Source organism: Heterodontus francisci, chromosome 10 (genome assembly GCF_036365525.1).
Source record: "Heterodontus francisci isolate sHetFra1 chromosome 10, sHetFra1.hap1, whole genome shotgun sequence".
NCBI lineage: Eukaryota > Metazoa > Chordata > Chondrichthyes > Heterodontiformes > Heterodontidae > Heterodontus > Heterodontus francisci.
The window spans coordinates 45,961,659-45,986,129 of NC_090380.1; the positions used below are offsets into that span (position 1 = coordinate 45,961,659).

General features: G+C 42.8%; 1 protein-coding gene across 1 annotated transcript in view; it reads left to right on the forward strand.

The window, feature by feature from the left end:
- The first annotated feature begins 238 nt into the window (after positions 1–238).
- tmem47 (transmembrane protein 47) overlaps positions 239–24,471 on the forward strand; it is a 57,341-nt gene continuing 33,108 nt past the window's right edge. Inside the window, exon 1 of the mRNA XM_068040553.1 lies at positions 239–695. Within this exon, the coding sequence (XP_067896654.1) occupies positions 473–695 (223 nt within the window). The 5' untranslated portion in view covers positions 239–472. The remainder of the gene's footprint in view (positions 696–24,471) is intronic.

Below are 24,471 nucleotides of genomic sequence, written 5' to 3' on the forward strand. Positions count from 1 at the left end.
TTATTCTAAACTCTCTCATTTTAAAAACTCGTTTGAAGTTAATTTATTCAATTTCACTGGTTCTTTATTTACATCCCCATGTTTTGTACTCCTGAAATTTGACGGCTTCTGAAATGTACGAATTATTCAGTCTCTCTCTCGGTGCCGCTTACGACGATCGCACATCATTTTGCAGCATCAGAAAACAAAGTTCAGCCGTGTAAAAGTTTTGCTGTTGTGGGTTAAGCGTTCACTGGAGGCGTTAGGACCAGAGGGTGATCGCAGGCGGGATAGCGCTGACGTTCTACGCTTTCCTAGTAAGGAGCTGACTCACACGGTGACGGCAGAAAGTCTGAAAGATCTTCAGAGGAAACGAAGCGGAGAGAGAGAGAGACTGCGAAAGATATTGAGAGAGGCGACAGAGACAGGCAGTCTGTGAGTGCAGATTCGGTGGCAGCTGGCACTTTGACGAGTGTTGCCCCATCGCTCGGGGATGATGTCTGCGGCGGAGGAGAGCCGAGTGGCAGCGGTGACTCCACTCAAACTGACTGGGCTGGTGTGTGTGGTCCTCTCGCTCTGTTTGGACGTGGTGGCCTTGCTGAGTCCAGCCTGGGTCACTGCCGACAATCACTTCTCACTCTCTCTTTGGCAGAGGTGCTTCCGACCGGTCTCGGTCCCCGACAGCGAGTGGAACTGCAACTGGGCTCTGGGCAGCGGTAAGAAGGGAGAATCAGCCCCTTACAGGGGTAGTGCCTGGTAACCGGGACAGGACACGGAAATTGAAAGAGATAGTTATAGAGGAACTGATACAAGGTTGTAGGGACAGACAGAAAGATTGATAGGGAAATGTCATACAAACAGACGACAGTAACAAACAACTTGACAGGAACCGAGAGACAGTTACTTATTGGCTATTCGAGAAATTGATTGAAACAGTGTTGTGAGGAGTTAAACAGTAGAATGTGAGGCGGACATAAGATAAATAAATAGAGCGCTTTGAAGGGACGTAAGGTAAATAGCTGAAAGTGTTAAACAGATAAAGAATTAAATAGAAAGGGGATTATGCAACGAGAAAGAAATGGTGTACGGGCGCTTAAAGACAAATGGGGAGAACTGTTAGAAATACTAGCATTTAGAATCAGCTACTATAAGGACACTTACAAGGCGAAATATCGCATGGGGAGAAAAGCATGCGGATTGTGTTGCAGAAATACAGACATCTTACATAGGTACTTACATCATAGAAACACAAGAATATGTTCAGGCAGAACATGTTATATACTGACAAGCACAAAACGACATTGAGACATACTCTGACAGAAGCATAGTCATATACACTGGGACATGTTACATATTGGAAAAAACATTGACAGAGAGATGTTCGATACTGAAAAGTTAACATATACATTGGAACATACTATATACTAACAAACCAAATTATAGAGATGGACTGTAGGAACAGACATGCATTAGAGTATGTTGTTTACAGGCAACAACACATAACCACAATGGAACATATTATATTGACAAAAGCACACATACACAAACATATTAAATCCTGACAAAAATTAGGTACTGGCATATGTTATATACCGATAGGCACATAAATGCTATATAATGATAAATGAACACATGTGGGGTGATATATACTGACAAACATTCAGATACTGTGAAATTAGAGTAACAAAAATACAGATTAACTGGAAGAACTATGCTAACAGAGTGATGGGTGGATACACTAGGCAATATTGAATACTAACAGAAAGAAAGGTAAAAAGTAAAAATACCAACTGATATCCAAATGTCTAACAAAAAAGAGGCAATTATTAGATAGTGTTATGACCCGGTGAGAAAGGTGTCTAGGGGTTCCTCTCAGCCTTCACTTGGTCTTACCGTAACAGGGTTCAATTTTAAATACACTGTTTTTATCTCCCCCTTGGTGAATCCTTGTTCACCGCTTTCCAATTATAAGGCAAAGAAACCAGCACAAACAGGTTTTCTTAGGTTTAAAAAATAAAAGTTGAAATTTATTAAACTTAAACTCTAATTCAGTTAACGCCTATGGATACACGACGTGCCCATGCTAGCATGCATACGTGATACACACATGCAAATAGAGACAGAAAAGAGCAGAAGAAAAAATAAAGTGGTAAAATTTGAGACAATGTCTGAAGGGTTTTTGGTCGGGTTCTTTGAGCTCACTGTAGATTCCTTGATTGTCGGTAGATCTGGCTTTTCGCTGGGGCCCAGTATTCTTCGTAAACCTTGTTCACTGTAGGAGACTTTTCTGTCTTGGGGTTCATGTGTCTTCAGCGGATTAAGAGGCTTGTGAGAAAGAGATGGGAGCAGGCAGGAGAGATCTTCTCAGTCCAGGAGCAAACAGACACACAGTTCAAACTGTTTGTACAATTCAGAAAACCCCAGGTTGCCAAGCAGGTTAGTCTTGTGACTAACTGGTCTGACCACGTATTGGATTGTATCACCTTAGCAGTCTCTGGAATGCTCCTCTTACACACAATACCTGGTGATCAAGGTCCATTGTGGGTTGAATGTGTCAGGGAATAGTCCTTTGTCCTTCTAATCACCATCTGTTAATATGCAAATGTCTTTTCCAGCCATGGCTGATCTGTTTAACAAGTTCTTTCTCCACTCCAGTAACAGTTTAAAATCAATGTTCATGACAAAATTCTTGGCAGGTGGGGGTCTAGCATGACAATACTGACATTTAGACTTACCGAAATCAAACACATAGACAAAGATTGATAATGATTGTGACATAAATCCTGTACAAACCATACATCTACACATACAGTACAAGTGGACACTAATATTGACCTTAGATATAGCCTGACAGAGAAATAAAAAGAGACAAAAGAAATGGAGACTGTGAATAGTACAAATACAATATAGAAACTGAGAAAAATAAAACCATAAAGATTGAGAGAAACACTTAGAAAGAAAAAAATACAGAATGTGAGAAAATACAGAATGTGAGGACAATTATCGATGAATAACTAGAATATGTGAAAAATGCAGAATTCTGAGACACAAAATGCCTGAAAAATGCAAGATAAATTCAAAACAGAGATTGAGAGAAATGTGAGTAACAGACTGAAAGAAATAGCGAGGAAAAAAACAAAATGAGAAACAATAAAATAGAAATACAGAAGGTGACAAAAATGAAGAAAAAAACAGAAAAGAGGCGGACAAAAATACAGAAAAGTTGATAAATACTGAGAAGGGACTGACAAACTCAAAAGAGGCAAAAGAAACAAGTTACAAGGGCAAGATTTCTGCTGCATGCTTTAGAAACTCAAGCTAGTCTGAGCTGGCTGCTAAACGCAGGCTGGCGGTGTAAAACTTTATAGTGTGCTAGGTAGTTTTCTACGTTATTTCTACCACTTTTGTGGATTTACAGTGAAAACCATCAACACAAACGTGAAAATATAAATGCAGCTTAAAGGATCGTTCTGACAGTTTTATTTGTGTGCTGCAATATAAAAGCAGCTTAAGAAAAATATAGTGACTGATGACAGGAATCCAGAAGAGAGGCTGAGATTGCCAGAAGCAATTGCTGGCAATAAGTGCAGGCGATGGGTGACAACATACTCATCACTTGCAGCTTCTGATTTAGTTACGTATTTACTGTTTGTCTTTTTTTTGCATTTTTAATCTTAGTTGTAGTGAATTGTCAACAAGTCTTTGTAAAATACATCCCCTCACAGGGATCCATTCATGGATCTCAACTTCAGTGGCTCTGCTCTGTCTTGCCTGTTTTCATATCACCTTTGCTCGGATGGTTAAAAAGTACCTTCCTCAACAATTTATTTGCGTCTATTCATTAATCCAGGGACACAGGTGAACAATGAAGGTCGCTCAGAACCCTATCACTCTTTTTGCAGCTGCGATTTTTATTTGCAATGTTTGTAGAGGGAAACAATTGCCGATTTTTCTGGACCTTTCCCGGGCTGCCTGGGTATTAGAAACAGCAGACAATGTGGACTTTAGTTCTAACAGTGCGGCGTGCTGCTCCCGGGATGCTTGCCATTGAATAGTTTGTTGGTTATTTTTATAAAGGCTCCTGTCTGATGAAGTCCCACAACGCTTGGCGGTTAGCAAGTTTGTAGTGCCTATTCATAAAATATGGATAATACTCTTCCTAGATTAAAATATTCAATTGTTGGGAATGAAAGGAAAGCAGTTGGCAGATTGTTTAGCGGCAATTATTGATAAACCGCAGTGGAGAAAAACAACCATTTCTCCCCATCCCCGCTTCACACAGGCACGTTCCTCAGAAGCTCGTTTTTAAGTCATAGTGTGCAGTGGGCTTCTCACACGGCACTTTTATTTGTGAATAAAAATATTGCACTGGCGAAAGAAGGGCCAGGAGCCTCCGAACTAAAGCTAGTCTGGCCGTCAGTATGCTTGGGGACACGTTGCTTGTTTCCTGACATTTGTCACATGATGTTTTGTGGCGAATTCTCGAGGTTTTCTGTTGTCATACTTAGTTTAATTAGGAGCAAATTTGAGAAAGAGAATACACAAACTTTATCTTGTATAAGAATTGATCGCGTCCATATTTCTGTTTTCTGATGTTTCGGTCTGCCTATATCTGTATTGCGATGACAATTATATTAAACATTAAAGGTGGACAATGAGGTTTGGTGTACTGGGTTACAGCGCTTTGGGACCTGGTTTTGAATCCACTCCACAATTTGGGGATGTTTCCCTTCTCTGACCATTTAGCACGTTTAGCCCAGTTTCGAGTGGGGCTTGTTACACAACACAAATCATTGCAATATTCTGGCACAAATTAGCAGTCTCAGAGGTCTCAGTGATAGAGTAAGATAATAAAACTTTCTTAACTGTGCAGTAAAAAGTATTCTTTTGCAGTCAGCCATTTAGAGAGATTGGCGCTGAAATTACACTGCAGAATGCAAGGTAAAATCGAAAGTGGCACTCTGCACAAACAAGTTTTATGTCACAATCTCAAAGCGTAATTTCAGGGCTATTGTTCAGTTGTATTAGGAGTTTTACTTTGCATCTGAGGAAGAACTGCTCCAGTGTTCAAACATTTTACTGTATATGGTATAGAACTGTTGCTCTTCAAAATGACCAAAAATAACATTTTTATATGTTTAATATTAGATTAGCTCACATTATTGAGATTGTACCTCTGAAATAAGAAATATTACAGATTAGTTTATTGCAACAGCCATGTCGAAGATACAAGCTATTGAATAAATAGAGGATACAACAGAAATGAAATATTCCATAACTCAATCATCAAAACATAAGTCATGAAAACATGACTGGGTTATTTCAAGGCTGTTTTAGCAGGGAGTATTTTACACATATAAGGTTATCCACATTAACATATTTTGTTAGTGTTGTGAAACATTTGAATCTTTAAACCCTTTTATTGTTGTCAGGTACATATTTCTGCAAAGGTGGAGAAGTACTTCACAGCACCATGTGATAGCGTTAAACACAAACATTGCTCAGGGCAGCTGTGCTGCAGTTTTTAGTGGGTGTTATTCAGTGGGTAACAGAGACACACCAAAAATAATTTCAAGGAGATGCGAGCTTTGAAATTGTGAGAATTTGTCAGCAACATGAGGCCTCGCCACGAGTGAACATGACTCGTGATTTCAGGTATCTTAGTCTGAGGCAGGATTAAAAAGGACAAGGCAGATTGTGCTGCTGGCTAGTGTCAACCTCCTTGTGAAGAAGGAATAATGTCTATGAGATATCCTGCTGAAATTCACATTGTTTAGTGAACTCTGGCCCAGTGTTCGCCTGCGCTAAGTAAAAAGGGCACATGACTGGCCTAGGATGCTGAAATTCAATTCTTAAAACTAAATTACTGTTAACAAAGTTTAATCAAGACTTTTTTGTTGTTGTAGAAGGTGCTATTTTTGTGTGTTAACTTTCTTTAGTACATTTTCATACAGTTAGTTGTTTCTGCAAACATTTTGGATGGGAATTCCTTTGGAGGTTCTGATCTTTATGATTTAAATGAGGAAGACTAATTCACGAGGGGATGATAAATGCAAGTAGAATACAATGTGACAAATTATGCCAGCAGCAATCACCACCCTGGGACTTGCACTGAGAGATGCTGGTAATTTTAAGTAGGCATGTCAGTGGAGAGTTGTCTTCACTGCCTTCACTTCACAAGAGAGGCTATCACTGAGCTGTGCCATATGTTCCAGATTGACCTGCAGACAACTGCTCGAACAAGGAGGTCTCTTCCCATAAATAAAAAGGTTATCAAAGCACTAAGATTTTATGCCACTGGATTATTCCAAGTCACAGCAGGGAGCATGTGACAGATCACCCACAATGCAATGCAGTAGGCCATCCACAGTTGTGTCAAGCAAGTGACAGATGTTATGAGAGTGCACTGTATGGTAGATGGCACCCATATGGGCATCAGGGCTTGTCACATCAACATTGTGACCTACATGAACTGAAGTGACTTCCACTCAATAAGCATGTCTTAGTGCAATCAGTATCTTTTAGTCAAGATGCCTCCATTATGCAGAAGTCAAAGATGCCTGCACTATTTGAAAGCTCAAACAGATTGGATGGATAGTTACTAGGAAATCAAGGCAATGCTTAGCAGCTGTGGTTATGCTTCACCAAATCCCGATAAGGGTACCTTTTATTCGCTCATGGGATGTGGCAAAGCCGGCATTTATTGCCCATCGCTAATTGCCCTTGAAAAGGTGGTGGTGAGCCACCTTGAACCACTCTAGTCCTTGTGGTGTAGGTACACTCACAGTGTTGTTAGAAGTTGCAGGATTTTCCTGCAGTGACATTGAAGGAACTGTGATGGGGAACTTGCAGGTGTTGGTGGTCCCATGCGCCGACTGCTCTTGTTCTTCTCGGTGGTAGGAATTGCAGGTTTGGAAGGTGCTGCTGAAGAAGCCTTGGCGAGTTGCTGCAGTGCATCTTGTAGATAGTACACACTCCTGCCACTGTGTGCCTGTTATGAAGGGAGTGAACGTTTAATTTGGTGGATAGGGTCACTCAAGCAGGCTGCTTTGTCCTGGTACAAGTGAGAAGTATTACTTCACACTGCTGACTTGTGCCTTGTAGATGGTGGAAAGGCTTTGAGGAGTCAAGAGGTGAATTACTTGCCGTGGAATACCCAGCCTCTGACCTGTTCTGGTAGCCAGAGTATTTATGCAGCTGGTCCAATTAAGTTTCTGGTTTTTGGAGACCCCAAGAATGTTGAAGGTGGCGTATTCAATGATGGTAATGCCTTTAGATGTCAAGGGAAGATGGTTAGGCTCGATTTTGTTGGAGATGGCCATTGCCTGGCACTTGTGTGGCATGAATGTTACTTGCCGGACCAAACCTGAATGTTGTTGTTTTTATTCATTCCTGGGATGTGGGCGCCGCTGGCTATACCAGCATTTATTGCCCATCTCTAATTGCCCTTGAGAAGGTGGTGGTGAGCTGCCTTCTTGAACCGCTGCAGTCCATGTAGGGTAGGCACACTCATAGTGTTGTTGGGAAGAGAGTTCCAGGATTTTGACTCAGCGACAGTGAAGGAATGGCGATATAATTCCAAATCAGGATGGTGTGTGGCTTCGAGCGGAACTTGCAGATGGTGGTGTTCCCATGCATCCGCTGCCTTTGTCCTTCTGGGTGGTAGAGGTCACGGGTTTGGAAGGTGCTGTCTAAGGAGCCTTGGTGCGTTGCTGCAGTGCATCTTGTAGATGGTACACACTGCTGCCACTATGCGTTGGTGGTGGAGGGAGTAAATGTTTGTTGATGGGGTCCAGTCATGCGGGCTGCTTTGTCCTGGATGGTATCGAGCTTGTTGAGTGTTGTTGGAGCTGCACTCATCTAGGTAAGTGGAGAGTATTCCATCACACTCCTGACTTGTGCCTTGTAGATGGTGGACAGACTTTGGGGAGTCAGGAGGTCAGTTACTCGCTGCAGGATTCCTAGTCTCTGATCTGCTCTTGTAGCCACGGTATTTATATGGCTACCCCAGTTCACTTTCTGGTCAATGGTAACCCCCAGGATGTTGATCAGTGATCATAATGCCATTGAATTTCAAGGGGAGATGGATAGATTCTCTCTTGTTGGAGATGGTCATTGCCTCGCACTTGTGTGGCGCAAATGTTACTTGCCACTTATCAGCCCAAGTCTGGATATTGTCAAAGTCTTGCTGCATTTCTACATAGACTGCTTCAGTATCTGAGGAGTCACGAATGGTGCTGAACATTGTGCAATCATCAGCGAATATCCCCACTTCTGACCTTATGATTGAAGGAAGGTTATTGATGAAGCAGCTGAAGATGGTTGGGCCTCGGACACTATCCCGAGGAACTCCTGCAGTGATGTCCGGGAGCTGAGATGATTGACTTACAACAACCACAGTCATCTTCCTTTGCTCTAGATATGATTCCAACCAGCGGAAAGTTTCCCCCCTGATTCCCATTTACTCCAGTTTTATTAGGGCTCCTTGATGCCATATTCAGTCAAATGCTGCCTTGATGTCAAGGGCAGTCACTCTCACCTCACCTCTTGAGTTGAGATCTTTTGTCCATGTTTGAACCAAGGCTGTAATGAGGTCAGGAGCTTGAGTGGCCCTGACGGAACCAGAACTGAGCCTCACTGAGCAGGTTATTGTTAAGCAAGTGCTGCTTGATAGCAGTGTTGACGACACATTCCATCACTTTGCTGATGATTGAGAGTAGACTGATGGGGTGGTAATTGGCTGGGTTGGACTTGTCCTGCTTTTTGTGTACAGGACATACCTGGGCAATTTTCCACATTGCCGGGTAGATTGCCAGTGTTGTAGCTGTACTGGAACAGCTTGGCTAGGGGTGCGGCAAATACTATTGCTGGAATGTTGTCAGGGCCCATAGCCCTTGCAATATCCAGTGCCTTCAGTCGTCCAGGTCTTGATGCATACGGGCATGCACTGCTTCTTAGTTGAGGAGTAGCGAATGGAACTGAATGCTGTGCAATCATCAGCGAATATCTACACTGTTGACCTTATGGCAGAAGTCGTTAATGAAGCAGCTGAAGATGTTTGGGTTTAGGACACTTCCCAGAAGAACATCTGCTGCAGTGTCCTCGGGCTGAGAATATTGGCTTCTGACAGCCACAACTATCTTCCTTTGTGCTAGGTATGACTCCAGCTAGTGGAGAGTTTCCCCTGACTCTCATTGACTTCAATTTCACTAAGGCCCTTTGATGTCACAGTTGGTCAAATGCTGCCTTGATGTCAAGGGGAGTCACTCTCACCTCACCTCTGGAATTCATTCAACAGCTTTGTCCAGAGAAACATAAGAAATAGGAGCAGGAGTAGATCATGTGGCCTGTTAGCCTGCTCCGCCATTCAATATGATCATGGCTGATCTTGGGTTTCAACTCCATTTTCCTGCCTGCTCCCCATATCTCTTGATTCTCTGAGAGATCAAAAATCTGTCTATCTCAGCCTTAAATATATTCAGTGATGGAGCATCCACTATCCCCGGGGTAGAGAATTTCAAAGATTCACAACCCTTTGAGAGAAGACATTACTCATTATTTTAGTCCTAAATGATCGGCCCTTATCCTGAGACTGTGCCCCGGTGTTCTAGATTCCCCAGCCAGGGGAAACAACCTCTCAGTGTCTACCATGTCAAGCCCCTTCAGAATCTTGTATGTTTCAATGAGATCACCTCTGATTCTTCTAAACTCCAGGGGATGTAGACCCAATTTACTCAGCCTCTCATCATAGGACACCCCCTCATCACAGAGACAAATCCAGTGAACCTTTGCTGTACTGCCTCCAAGGCAAGTATATCCTTCCTTCCTTGTACAATTGTAACAAGGCTTCTTTATTAGTGTATTCCAACCCCCTTGCAATTAAGGCCAACATGCCATTTACCTTCCTAATTGCTTGCTGTACTGGCATGCTAACTTCCTGTGTTCCTTGTACAAGTACACCGAAGCCCCTCTGAACATCAACCTTTACAAGTTTCAGGCCTTTCAAAAAATGTTTTGCTTTTCTATTCCTACAACCAAAGTGAATAGCCTCTCACTTCCCCACATTATACTCCATCTGCCTCCTCGTTACCCACACAGATAACTTGTCTATATCTCTTTGAAGCCTCTTTGTGTTCTCCACACTGCTTACATTCCCATCAGCAAATTTAGATGCATTACTCTCTCTTCTTCTAAGTCATTAATATAGATCGTAAATAGCTGAGGCCCCAGTGCTAATCCTTATAGTACTCCACTAGTCACAGTCTGCCAACTTGAAAATGCCCCATTTATCCCTACTGTTTGCTTTCTGTCTGTTAACCAATCCTCTATCCATGCTAATATATTACTTCCAACTCCATGAGCCCTTATTTTGCATATTAACTTTTTGTCTGGCATCTTATTGAATGCTTTTTGGAAATCCAAGTATGCTACATCTGCTGGTTCTTCTTTATCTGCTGTTTTAGTTATAACCTCAAAAAACTCTTAATACATTTCTCAAGCACCATTTCCCTTTTGTAAAACAATGTCGACTTTGTCTGATCACACTATGATTTTCTAAGTGCATTGTTAAGACTTCCTTAATAATAGATTCTAGCACATTCTTGACGACTGATATCAGGCTAACTGGCCTGTAGTTCTTTATCTTCTCTCTCCCTCCTTTCTTGAATAGCAGTGTTACACTTGCTAGCTTTCAATCTGCTGCGGCCATTCCAGAATCTAGGGAATTTGGCAAATCATAACCAGCACATCCACTATCTCTGCAGCTATCCCTTTTAGAACCCTAGGATGTAGGCCAACAAGTCCTGGGGATTTGTCAGATTTTTGTCCCTCAAGCTTTTTTAATTTTCTCTGCTGAATTATTTACATTAATTTCCTCACTTTTTAGCCCCTTAGGTTGTCCTCTATTTCTGGTATGTAACTTGTGTCTTCCACTGTGAAGACAGACACAAAATATTTGTTCAATATCTCTGCCATTTCTTCATTCCCCATATTAATTTGTCCAGTCTGTGCTTCTAAGGGGCCAATTTTTACTTTAGCTACTCTCTTCCCTTTTATATACTTGTAAAAGCTCCTGTTATGACATTTGTGAGACTGTTAATGTTGAAATACAAGATATGAACCCCCAGACCAATTTGAAGAATTGCACAACAAGATTTCACATTTTAAGACTTTTATTATAACAACTAAGCGAAAAGAAATCCCCATTAACTAAATAGTACTTTGTAAGTAGCCGATACCCCAAATTACAAAGAAAGGTATTTTCTTTATTTAATAAAACACATGAAAACCTCACACCACACTAATACGTTACACAGTCATCTTTGATGGTAAAATTTTTGCACTTAAATTTCCCAAACTGCTCCCATTTGCAATGGGTTAGAGCTCCAGACCTTTCTCAAAGTAAGTGTCCTCCTTGCTCACTTCTCTGAACACTTTCGATCTCGATGTCTGTAAATAAGGCGATTCCTGGTGATCCTGTTGGTCTTTTACTTCTCCATGAACCACGACTTTCAAAACAGGTTCAAGTCTTCACAGCCTTTTGCTGTATCAGTTTTTTTCCTGAGAGCAGGAGTTCCTTCTGTCTCTCCCTTGAGGCTGCCACTGCTATTTGTCTTCCTTTCTTACAGCCTGCCTGCCTTCCGAAAATCTGTTAAATTTATCTGGAATCAAATGTCAATAGGTCATTGTCCTTTTCCAATATGCAAAGTCCAGAAGTCTGGCTTCAGCAGAGCCACCTGACCTTCCATTGTTTCCAGTCATAAGCAGCTGCCATGCACATTTGCATCCTCAGAATCACTGATTCCTTGTTTATGATCCGTAAGTCTGGGAGCATGAAACCCATTGTTCTTCAGGTATTATACCCCTATGATCTCTGTTTTTCAATACACGTCTTTGATCTGTGTTCTCTGTTGTCCTGGTAACCAAGATTTCTGTCTTGTCCTTAAGCAGAGTGGATGTGAGGTTACCTGACCCATCGGACTCCATCTTAAGACTTGCTGGTTGATAGGTTAATTGGCCATTATAAATTGCCCCTAGTATAGGTAGGTGGTAGGGAAATATATAGGGACAAGTGGGGATGTGGTAGGAATATGGGATTAGTGTAGGATTAGTATAAATGGGTGGTTGATGGTCGGCACAGACTCGGTGGGCCGAAGGGCCTGTTTCAGTGCTGTATCTCTAAACTAAACTAAACTAAACTTAAACTTTTAAAAGTCACAGTTTTTAAAGCATAATCATGTTACAAAGTCCAGCGTTCACAACACCTTCCCCTAAATTCATTACTGTAGTAATGATTTTCTCACAAAATAATCACATATAACATTGTAAACATTAGCATTTTACACTTTACACAGGTGACAACAATATTTTATACTTCTGAGTTTTTTGCCTCCATAATACTCTTTCTTTAAATTCTGGATAGAGCATTAGCAATTACATTGCTCCTTTCTGCAACATGTACAATTTTTAGAGTAAATGGCTGTAATATTAAACTCCACTGAAATAATCTGGCGTTCTTGGTTTTGAACATTTCTAAAAGCCTTAATGGATTATAATCGGTGGAAACACTTATTTCCCCTTGGCCATGATTAACGTACACTTCAAAATGTTGAAAAGCCAATTCGAGACCTAAAGCCTCCTTGTCAATAGTGGAGTACCTCTTCTGGTACTTATTGAGTTTTCTAGAGGAATAACTGACTGGTCATTCAATACAAGCATCATCATCCTGAGTAACACTGCTGCTACTCCTACATCAGTGGCATCAATATTTAACTTAAAGGCTTTGGCAAAATTTTGTGCTGCTAGAATGGGTTCATTTATTAAAATGGCCTTTAACTTTTCAAACGCTGTTTGACAGGATGTGGACCATTGGATCTTCATGCCCTTTTTCAATAAATTTGACAGTGGAGTTACAACTGCACTGAAATTAGGAACAAACTTCCAACAGAACCCACACATCCTTAGGATTTGTAGTATCTCCTTTTTTGTCTTGGGGACGGGAAGTCTATTATCACCTGAACTTTAGCTTCTCTAGGCAACACTTGGCCTACGATATGCCCTAAATAGGTGACCTTCGCCTTAGGGCGGCACAGTGGCGCAGTGGTTAGCACCGCAGCCTCACAGCTCCAGGGACCCGGGTTCGATTCCGGGTACTGCCTGTGTGGAGTTTGCAAGTTCTCCCTGTGTCTGCGTGGGTTTTCTCCGGGTGCTCCGGTTTCCTCCCACAAGCCAAAAGACTTGCAGGTTGATAGGTAAATTGGCCATTATAAATTGTCACCAGTATAGGTAGGTGGTAGGGAAATATAGGGATAGGTGGGGATGTTTGTTGGGAATATGGGATTAGTGTAGGATTAGTATAAATGGGTGGTTGATGTTCGGCACAGACTCGGTGGGCCGAAGGGCCTGTTTCAGTGCTGTATCTCTAATCTAATCTAATCTAATCTTGGCAAACTCGGTCTTCACTAAATTCACTACTAAATTGGCTTTCTCTAACTGTCAAACAGAGTCTTTAAGTGTTCGACGTGGTCTTCCCAGATTTCACTGTATACCAGCAGATACAGTTCACAATTGCTTAGTCCAGCAATGACCTGGTTCGACAACCTTTGAAATGTGGCTGGTGCATTTTACATATGAAATGGCATGGCCTTACATTGAAATAGGCCATCTGGGTCACGAAGGCAGAAATTTCTTTAGCTTGGTTGATCAAGGGGACTTGGCAATATCCTTTCAGCAAGTTAATCTTGCTGATAAAGACTGAATTCCCCACTCTGTCAGTATAATCCTCAATTCATGGGATTGGATAAGAGTCTTATTTATTTATCTAGAGATACAGCACTGAAACAGGCCCTTTGGCCCACCAAGTCTGTGCCGACCAACAACCACCCATTTATACTAACTCTGCAGTAATCCCATAATCCCTATCACCTACCTACACGAGGGGCAATTTACAATGGCCAATTTACCTGCAAGTCTTTGGCTGTGGGAGGAAACTGGCGAAAACCCACACAGTCACAGGGAAAACTTGCAAACTCTGCACAGGCATTACCCAGAATCGAACCCGAGTCCCTGGAGCTGTGAGGCTACGGTGCTAACCACTGTGCCACCCGTCTGTTTTAGTTACTGCATTGACTTTCCAATAATCAATACATAACCTTTTGGAACCATCTGATTTTGGTACTAGCACCACAGGAGATCTTAAGCTACTTCAACTAGGTTCAGTTATATCATTCTTTCACATATATTGAACCTTCTCTCTGACCTGAGCCATTGATCAAGATTGAGTTGGATAAGGGTTCTGTTTAATGGGTGTAGCTTTCCCTACATCAACCTCGTGAATAGCTAAAGGAGATCGACCTGGCTTAACTGCACATATGGCTTTAAATTCTTTTAACAGTTCAGTTATGTCCCTTTTATGCTGTTGAAAATTATGGTGTAGAACCGTACCTAAACTTTCTACCACTTCTGTGTTTGCCAGTTTAACCGCAGGGCATTCAATTTGAGAGTTCTCAGTCTCTGCCCCTTCACCCAGTTCATTAAAAGTAACACTATCCTTAACCTCCTCTTCTTTCATTTGACATGCATTTACTGGCTGACAAGGTTCACGGTCATAGTACCTTTTCAGCATATTCACATGACACACCCTTTGCCTTTTCCGTCTGTCTGTACTAACCAGATAGTTCCCCTCACTAAGTTTCCTCTTAATGAAGTAAGGTCCACTGAATCTAGCTTTCATTGGTTCCCCAAGCAAAGGCAACAAAATTAACACCTTGTTTTAAGCCTGCAAACTGCTTGCCTTAGCTGTTTTATTCACTTCGGTTTTCATCACAAGCTGGGAAATCTTGAGATGTTTTCTGGCCATCCCACAAGTTTTTGTGAGTCTCTCTTGAAACTCTGACGCATAGGATTGAATATTATTAATGCCACACATCGCGGCTGCATGCTTTGAACACGGACGCGTTGCCGCTGAGTCCCCGCGATATTTCACACAGGGTCTCATTTAAGTGGAGGGGACGGCATGGCCGCCCCCATTGGCGTAGAGGGGGCGGCCTCTGCATCCCCAGCAACGGCGTCCGGCACCACCGCACAGGCTATTTTTAAAGGGCTTCAAGCCCTTCACGTTCATTCACATTTTTAAAGGTACCGGTGCCCAGATGTAACAAACAAAATGCCAGCAACACTTGCAATCACCTTTCCAGCCGCCCCCACTGAGTTATCAATTAATAAAGTAACCAATTTTCACTGAAAAAGCAATTTGTAAAATAATGAACTGTAACCCCCCGCCCACCTTCAGAACATTTGACCCTCAACCCCTTCCCAACACCCCCGTTTCTCCAACCAATAGAAAGGTTTTCCCTGCTCCCTCCCGCCGCCAAAGGTTTTCCCAGCTCCTCCCCGCCCTGATAATTTCACTCCCCCCCGCCACCAGTGTCTCACGTCGGAACTCAGTATGGAGTTCTGAAGGCACGCGAGTTGCAGCCGGTGGCCATAAAATCGGCGTGTGACGGTCGCCGGGACCAGGTCAGTTAATTCACATTTGATTTTTATTTAATTTTAATATTTAAATGAAGCAACGGGGGCTACACCAAGGCCTCGCCACCGTTAGTAAAATGCGGCGAGGCCTACTCAGCGTCAGGAGTCGTGGGGGGCCGCTCCTGCAAGTATTGTACGGGCCCCCCCACCACGACCCCCGATGTTGAGGGGCTGGTAAAATTCAGCCCATAATCTAAGAGGGTGGTTTTCTTTTCCTGTGCTAAAAATCTCTCCTTAGTGAGTTTAAGGGGACCCCTAATCTCATGCCTATAGATAAATTCAAATGGACTGAAACCAGTGGACTGATTTGGTGTGTACCTGGTGGCAAATAATAAAAATGATATCGCCTTCTCCCAATCATGAGGATACTCAAAACAATAAGCCTTTAATCATACTTTTTAGGGTTTGGTGAGACATTTCCAAAGCACCTTGTTACTGTGGGTGATAAGCAGAAGATCTGAGCTGTCTCACTCCCAAATTACTCATGATCTCACGAAATACCCCTCACATGAAATTTGACCCCTGGTCTGACTGAATTTCTTTTGGCAATCCATATCTAGTGAAAAGCTTAATTAATACCTCAATCACAACTTTCGCTGTGATCTCTTTCAAAGGTATTCCCTCTGGAAACCTAGTGGACAAACTCATGATGGTTATATGAGAAACTTGTGACCTGACTTAGTTGTGGATAACGGCCCAACACAATCCACAAGAACCCTACTAAATGGTTCATCAAAAGCAGGTATCGGTATTAATGGGGTTGGCTTAATTGAAGGCTGTGGTTTCCCAACTACCTGACGTGTATGGCAATTTCTGCAAAATTTAACCACATCTTTATGCAAGCCTGGCCAATAGAAATGCTTTCTTATCCTGGCCTGAGTCTTTTGAATGCTCACATGATCTGCCACTGGGATCTCATGGGCAATTCTCAAAAACTCACTGTGGTACCCTGGGAAACAACAACCTAATGAAATATAGTCCAATCTTCATCAGCATGTCTCTGGGGAGATCTCCAATTTTTCATTCGAATGCCATTCTTAATACAATAGCACTCAGGGACCTTTTCAGCTTCTGTCTCACAACAAGCCATTTGAGACAAACTTCTTGAGTCAGGGTCTGCCTGTTGTGCCTTAATCAATGTCGATCTGTTACACAATTCACCATTGCTGGCCATGGAGTCTCCCCATTCAAATCCTTGAAAAATATTTCAGCCAACCAAAGATCCGAGTTGTCCTCCTTCTCGTCTTGTTTAATTTTATGAGCCTGGGATGTTGTCACTACGCAATCTAGGAATGTTCCAGGAAATTCCTCCTGCAAAACCTCATTTCAGCAACCTCAACTGGCTTTTCCGAAATTACTGGGGACGGCACTACTTTATCCCCAGCTAAGTCATTCCCTAGCAACAAATACGCTCCTTCCATATGCAAATCAGGATGATTCCCACTGTTACTGGATCAGTGACTAAATTGCAAATTATGCAATGCAATGGATAAATAACACCCCTCAATGCCCCACACTATGGTTTTCTCATTCATAGCGCTATTTGGGGAAAATCTACATGCTTTGCTACCATCAATGACTGAGCAGCATGATCAGCTTGCTGGCCTGATATGACAAATATATGGGGACACTGTACCCCTGAACACAAAACTTTCATAACCTTCAGGAACCTGACTTAATTCATTAGCACACAGCGGAGCACATTTCTGCTCACTATTCAACATTGCCAAAGACACTGACTTATCAACAGCATCAGCTATTGGGGCATCCTTTTCAGGACATGCTTTTGGTAAACCTTCCATAGCTACTGGCTTGCCTTTCAACTTCCAGCATTCTAATTTTATATGCCCTCTTTTATTACAAAAATAACATGTTGGTCCTTTTGACTCAACCCTATTCTCCTGACTGCCTTTTTTTTACCACTCTGAGGATTGCCTGTATTTTCACCTTTGCTCTTTCTCTCACTAAAACGGAATCTCTTCTCATTATCCACTCCCCTATCTTTCCAACTGCTCTGAAAGTTTCCAAACTGGGGCCTGTAACCACTGCTTCTGTGGGTCAATTCATAATCATCCACTATTTCTGTGGCATTCCTTATTTTACCAAATTTATGTTCTTCCAGGTGGGATTTTTATTCCTGAAAGGATATTATTAATTCTTCCATTAGGATACTTCCCTAAGGTTTTCAAAGTTTTGCTCAATCTTCATGGACCAATACCAACGATCAAATATCATTTCCTTCTCTTTAGCAGATTCCACAGATGTTTGACTCTGTTGTTTTTTAAATTCCTGATTATTTGTCTGTAAGCCTCCGGTACCAACTCATAACCGTTGAGAACTCCAGTTTTAACCACTTCATAATCACTTGAGCGTCCTCCAAAAGTGTTGAATATACCTCGAATGCTTTTCCCATGAACATTTTGCAATAAAATCATCCAACTTTCTTTCAACCGTTGCAACTCCAGAACAATTTTTCAAAGGACACAAAATACATTTCATCGCCTTCCTCATTGAATTTAGGCACTAAGCGAATATTCATTGCCAAATCAAAATGAGAAGTTAAATCAGATTAATCTTCAATCTTTCTGCCACTCCCTGTTCACATAATCTAAGTTTCTCACTGTCCAGTGTAAATGTTGTTACGACCAGGTGAGAAAGGGTTCCAGGGTTCCCTCTCGGCCTTCACCTGGTCTTACTGTAATAGGGTTTAATTTTAAACACACCATTATTTTTAGCTCCCCCTTAGTGAATCATTGTTCACTAACATTCTTCCTTCACTCCAGTAACAGTTTAAAATCAATGTTCATATGACAAAATTAATGTGCCTCATTCTTGGCAGGTGGGAGCCTGCAAGACACCTCCACACCCAGCGGAATGAAATGCGATTTGAGAAGAGCACATTTCATTCAAAAGGGTCGAGAGAGAAAATATAAGAAACAGGAAAAAAAGCATGCGTCTCTCTCTCTCTCTCTCATTCCTTCACATTCATTCATAAATCCTCAAACGTATTACAGTCTGTCTTTTCTTGGTGCCAATGCTGTTTTAACTCCCCCCTTTTTGGCATCCCAATAAACATGTGGTTCTTTGGTGAAGTTTTTCTTCAGTTTGCCCATTTCCATGACTGCCTAGGGTCTTGGTTCCTGCTGAGGTCTGCAAAGTGGGGGGTGGGGGCTGGGGGGGTGGGTTTAGATTTAATAAGCCCCAATTTGGAATTTTTTTTCAGGATAGTCGGTAGTGGGTGTGTCTATCCTGAACTCTCAGTGCTTTGCTGAGTCATGCAAAGGCTTTTGATTTCAGGGGATGGGTGGTTCTCTTTTTTTCTGACTTTGGGGGAAGATTCCTTGCTAATCTCCTCTTTGTCCTCTGGGACACTCCTGCCTGCAGGTATTTGTGCAGTCTCTACTGTACTCCCCTGTGGCACCTCAACTAGGGGAGGCATCACCCTCTTGGTTTCTCTGCCCCCTAGAGTTCTTTCTTTGTCTCTGCAGGTTCCTGTAAATGCTGTTAGCACCTCTGGTGGGGTGCTTCTAGTGTCTGCATTTACATAGGAGCATGTGGGGTCTAACATTTCAAATTTTTCGTGGTTGGCTGACCGGACAGTAGGGGTTTTTATCCGGGATTCCTCCTGGACTTCCTTTAACCTGCCCTCTTGGTCACTTTTCCCCCTTCACTTTCTAAACTTTTGCCAGCCTGGTGCCTGCCTGGCCCTTTTTGTTTTCGGAGGGATCCCTTACAGTTCACCATCCCTCTACTGGAGGGTCCTCCTAACAGGATTTAAGGATGCAGGTTTCACTGTAGGTTGGGGTTTCCCCTCACATCTTTGTGGAGTTTGGCCAGTCAAACTGCTGTCTTATGCAGGCTTTGGTCTTTCGTATACCAGCATGTACAGCCACTGTAGTCTCTTGGGCCCCTCTTAATATTTCTCTCCAGTACCTCTGTGGCACCACTAACTGGTGAACTACTGTCCACTCCTTGCTCTCAGGTCTGTGAGGAGAACTCCATTTCCCCATTAGTACCTCATTCTTTAAATAGTAGCCATCAGGAAGTCCCTCTGCTTCAATTTCAGATTGGGCAGCCTGTGCTAAGTCTTGCGGCACTGGGTTAGCTCGCTGAGCCTCAGCTAGGGAAAATTTATTTAATTCACTCCCTGGGTCTTCTAACTTTCCAAGAAAGTATTGGACACACAGATCTCATGGTCATCTGCCTGCAGTGCCAATGAAGTCTCCTCTGGGGGAGCTGGTTTGATCATGGCCTGATTCATTACACATTCAAGGAAACTGCAGGGGACCATCTCCGGCCACTGCCCTGTCTCTCTGACCTCCTGCAGTCTTTCTTTCACTATTGGGGGTGCTACCACCTTCACCCCTGCTAGATCATTACCTAAGAGCAGATCAACCTCGTCCACAGGAAACTAGGTACAATCCCTATGGTCACTGGTCCTGAAACTAGGTCGCACTCCAGGTGCTCTACAGGTACAGGCATACACTGCCCTCCAATACCATTCACCACCATTCTGGTGTTCCCTGCACTCTCTGGGGGATAGGTCAGGCCTTTTCCCAGTAAAAGGGATCTAGTGTCCCCTAAGTTCCTGAGAATTACTATGGGCTTGCTTGCCCTACTCGAGGGGTACAGGGTTACTCTCCATTCAAACACAAAACCCTGATGGGTTTCAGGAATCCTATTAACTTTCCCTGCACTTGCAGAAGTAAACTTCCTGGGTTGCACTCTAACTGCAGTTATGCTTTTCATCAGGTCCCCATCTTCACTGAGCAGGTGTGCCCTGATTAACCCTACAGGTTTTCCTTTTAGTTTCCAGCAGTCAGCTTTTACATGACCTACCTTATTACAATGGAAACACACAGGTCTCCGGGTCTCACTCCTGCTCACAGCACCTTCCTTATTGGCTAGAGGCGGACCCCCTATGTCTCCTGTTTTCCTTTCTCTCCCAGGACTTCTTGGGCTTCTATCGCCTTCCCACCCTTTGTCCTTTTCTGATTTGTGGGGGTAATTTGGAAAGGTTCTCCCTGGGAAACCGACTTATAAATTAAAGGAAACTCATCAACCAGAACGGCCGCTCTGCATGGGTCTTGATGGAGAGTGGGAGAGAGTGTTTAAATTCCTCTAACAGAATTACTTCTATGAGATTCTTCTGGCTGAGCTGTACTTTAAGAGCCCTCAGCCACTGGTCAAAAGCCAGCTGCTTACTTCCAGATAAGTTTGATTAGCTTGCTTCTTGACAGTTCTAAACTTTTGGCAATATACTTCAGGTTCTAATTCATATGCCCTGAGGATAGCATGTTTTGTCAGTTCATCTGGCAACAGGGAATAAAACTCATGGGCTTTTCCAGTTAGCTTGCTTTGTAATAAAAGATGCCAGGGAACAGCTAGCCATATTAGCTGCCTTGCAGTTTCACAAAGAACACAAAAAACTCTTCCACACCTTCCTCATTGAATTTTGGGATTAGTTGAGATAATTTTAACAATTCTATACCCAGCCCTGAATTACGCTCCTCCATATTGGCCGTGCTTTCACTGGGGTTACTCTGTCTCCCCTTAGTTAACTCAAACTGTTTCAGTTCTCTCTCTTCGCATTCCTTCTGGAAGGATCTTTCTTTCTCCCTCTCCTGCCTCTCTTTTTCCCTTTCCTCAGATTCAAGTTTCCTCTGTTCCAATTGTATCTTTGCTAACAATACCCTGTTGGAGGCTGCTTCGAACCCTGTTTCTGCTTCTTCAGATTCAAGGGAAAAATGGTTAGCCACTAGTCTTAGGAGTTCAAACTTTCTAGCCTTGGCACAGACAGTGATCCCACACTGCTCAGCCATTTTTCTCAGCTCCTGCATAGACAGTGCTTTTAACTTATCCCAAGTTACTTAATCCTGGCTTGGGGAGCTACTAGCTTCAGTTGCAGACATGTTAGTTTTCAAGCACACATAACCACAAGAAAACCTGTGTTGAAGTCTTGCTCTTTTTTGATTGGGAACAATTTGGCATCCCACTTCCAATTTCTCTCGTTTGTCTGTGGGTAAAATACAGGATGGTAGCCCCCAGATTTCTGTTAAGACCAGGTGAAAAGGGGTCTAGGAGTCCATCTCAGCCTTCACCTGGTCTTACCATAACAGGGTTTAATTTTAAACCGTTTTTCTTTAGCTCGCCGTTAGTGAATCTTTGTTCACTAACTTCCTTTCTTCACTCCAGTAACAGTTTTAAATCAGTGTTCATATGACAAAATTAATATGCCTCATTCTTGGCAAGTGAGGGGCTGCATGACAATGTCCTGGCTTCTCGTTCTTTTTGTAACTTTTGCTTCAAAATCAAGCTTTCTCACTTCAAGTTGTAATTGTCTGTCCCTTTCGCTTTCTTTTTTCCTTTCTTCTCTTTCCTTTTCTCTTTCTTTTTTGAATTCCAGTTGCCTCATTTGTATCTGAATTCTAACGAACTCAGTCTGAGAGCTATGACCCTTTTCTTTCTCAAGGTACAAAGCCGAGCCATTACTTCAACAATTTATGCCTTTTTAGCTTTTGATTTCAAAATAATCTCAACTTGCTCTGCTACAGCCCTTAATGCATCCACTGTTCACAGTGTTAAGTCATTGAGAGTTAAATCTTTTCTCTTTGCAAAGGCTTGAACATTAAAAGTTTATTGCCCTCGAGCCTGTGCTGCCATTCAGTAAGATCATGTCTGATCTGATCTTGGCCTCAACTCCACTTTCCTGCCTGTTTCCTGTAAACATTGACTCCCCTATAGTTCAAAAATCTGTCTATAACTGTACTGGAGCAGCTTGGCTAAAAGTGCGGCTAGCTGCAAAGTACACATCTTCAGAACTACAGCCGAGATGCTGTCGGGGTCCATAGCCTTTGCTGTATCGAGTGAGCATAGCCGATTCTTGATATCAAATGGAGTGAAAAGAATTGATTGAAGACTGGCAGCTGCAATGCTGGGGACCTCAGAAGGGGGTCTTAGCACTTCTGGCTGAAGATGGTTGAAAATGTTTCCACCTTCCTCTTTGAGGGTGCAGATGTTTGTGGCGCCTACACCTCCCATTCGTTGTTTAAATTTCCATCACCATTCAGTACCAGTTGTGGCAGGATTGCAGAGCTTTGATCTGACCTGTTGGTTGTGAGGTCACTTAGCTCTGTCTATAGCATGCTGCTTCTGCTGTTTAGCACGTGTGTAGTCCTGAGTTGTATATTCACCAGGTTGGCACATCAATTTAGGAATGCCTGGTCTGCTTCTGGCATGCTCTCCTATATTGCTGATTGAACCAGGGTTAGTTCCCTGGCTTGATGGTAATGGTAGAATGAAGGATATGTCAGGCCACTACGGATTGTGGTAGACTCCAATTCTGCAGCTGCTGCTGGTCCACAGCGCCTCATGGATGCCCAGCTTTAAGCTGCTGATCTGTTCTGAATCTATCCCATTTTGTATAGTAGTAGTACTATCCAGCACGATGGCGCGTGTTCTCAGTGTGAAGATGGGACAGGCAATTGGTGAGGATGAGATCAGGTAGGTTTTTCCCTCATGTTGGTTCTATCACCACATGCTGCAGGCCCAGTCTGGTAGCTATGTCTTTCAGGACTCAGCCAAGTCAATCAGTAGTGGTGCTACTGAGCCACTGTTAGAGATGGATATCAAAATCACCCAATTCGAGTACATTTTGTAGCCTTGCTACTTTCAGTGCTTCATTCAATGTGGAGGAGCATTGATTCCTCACCTGAGGGAGGGTGGTAGGTGGTAATCAGTAGGAGGTTTCCTTGCCCATGTTTGACCTGATACCATGAGACTTCATGGGGTCTGGAGTTAATGTTGAAGACTCCCGGGGTCACTCCCTGACTGTATGCCATTGTGCCTCCAACTCTGGTGGGTTTGTCCTGCCAGTGGGACTGGACATACCCAGGGATAGTGATGGCGGAGTCTGGGAAGTTGGATGAAAGGTATGATTCTGTGACTCTGACTATGTCAGGCTATTGCTTGACTAGATTGCAGGACTGCTCTCCCAATTTTGGCACATCCCCAGATGTTCTGTCACAAACAGTGAAAATTGGGCAACTGACATCTTATAATCCAACTTTCTGAGAAGCCCCAAGCAAAATTAAGGGATATGGTTCATCCAGAATTAATATGGAGAATTCTGCTGGCATGCTGAAGCAAAGATTCTACTATTTGAACTGTACAGATTGGGTGCTTCTATATAGCTCTGTAAAATGTCAAAATAATCACCACCTGCTAAATATAACTTCACTGTGCGAAGAGGTATCATCATGCAGCAAGCTGAAGAGGGAGCCCTGGTGCAGCAGTAGCTGGGGTGAGGGATGGGGAAGGAAAAAAAGGAATCAGTCTTGTGGCCTGGGTGTTTAGTGCAGCACTCATTGATAACTGTTTACACTAAGTTCTGCTCAGATATTGTAGATGAATGAAACACTGTACAGTGTACCCAGAAACAGCATCCTGTGCATTTAGACATCTATCTTGCCAGCTTACAGCGGTACTATCAGTTGTAACCTTAACATGACCTTTCCCAACTGAAGTAGCCCATGCTAAAGTTAAATGAAGTGTTCAATGAGTGATAGGAGCATGTGTTCTGACAGGCTGCTATTATGTAGTGCGTGTCTCAAGGGCAGAAGTGGTGTTACACTTCTGGATGCAGGGTGCTGTAGTTAAAACATCATCTGAAAAGGCAGTGAGTATCAGCTTGTGCCTGCTAACTGGCACTTCAATCTTTAAACAGACTGGTCTGGATGGAAGTAATCCTTAAGAAGATTCAAGAAGAACCAGCTTGATCTTTCTTTTCTCTTAACAGGTTTCAGATACTGGGCACCTCTTCAGGATGGTTTAGAATTTACACAATAACATATCATTGAGGTGTGGCAAACCCACTACAATAACTAAAACTAAAACTCTGACTCTGTGAAGTTCAACTGACTCCTGTCATTTAGAGTCCAAGGTGTTAGTTGCCTCTGTCACTGT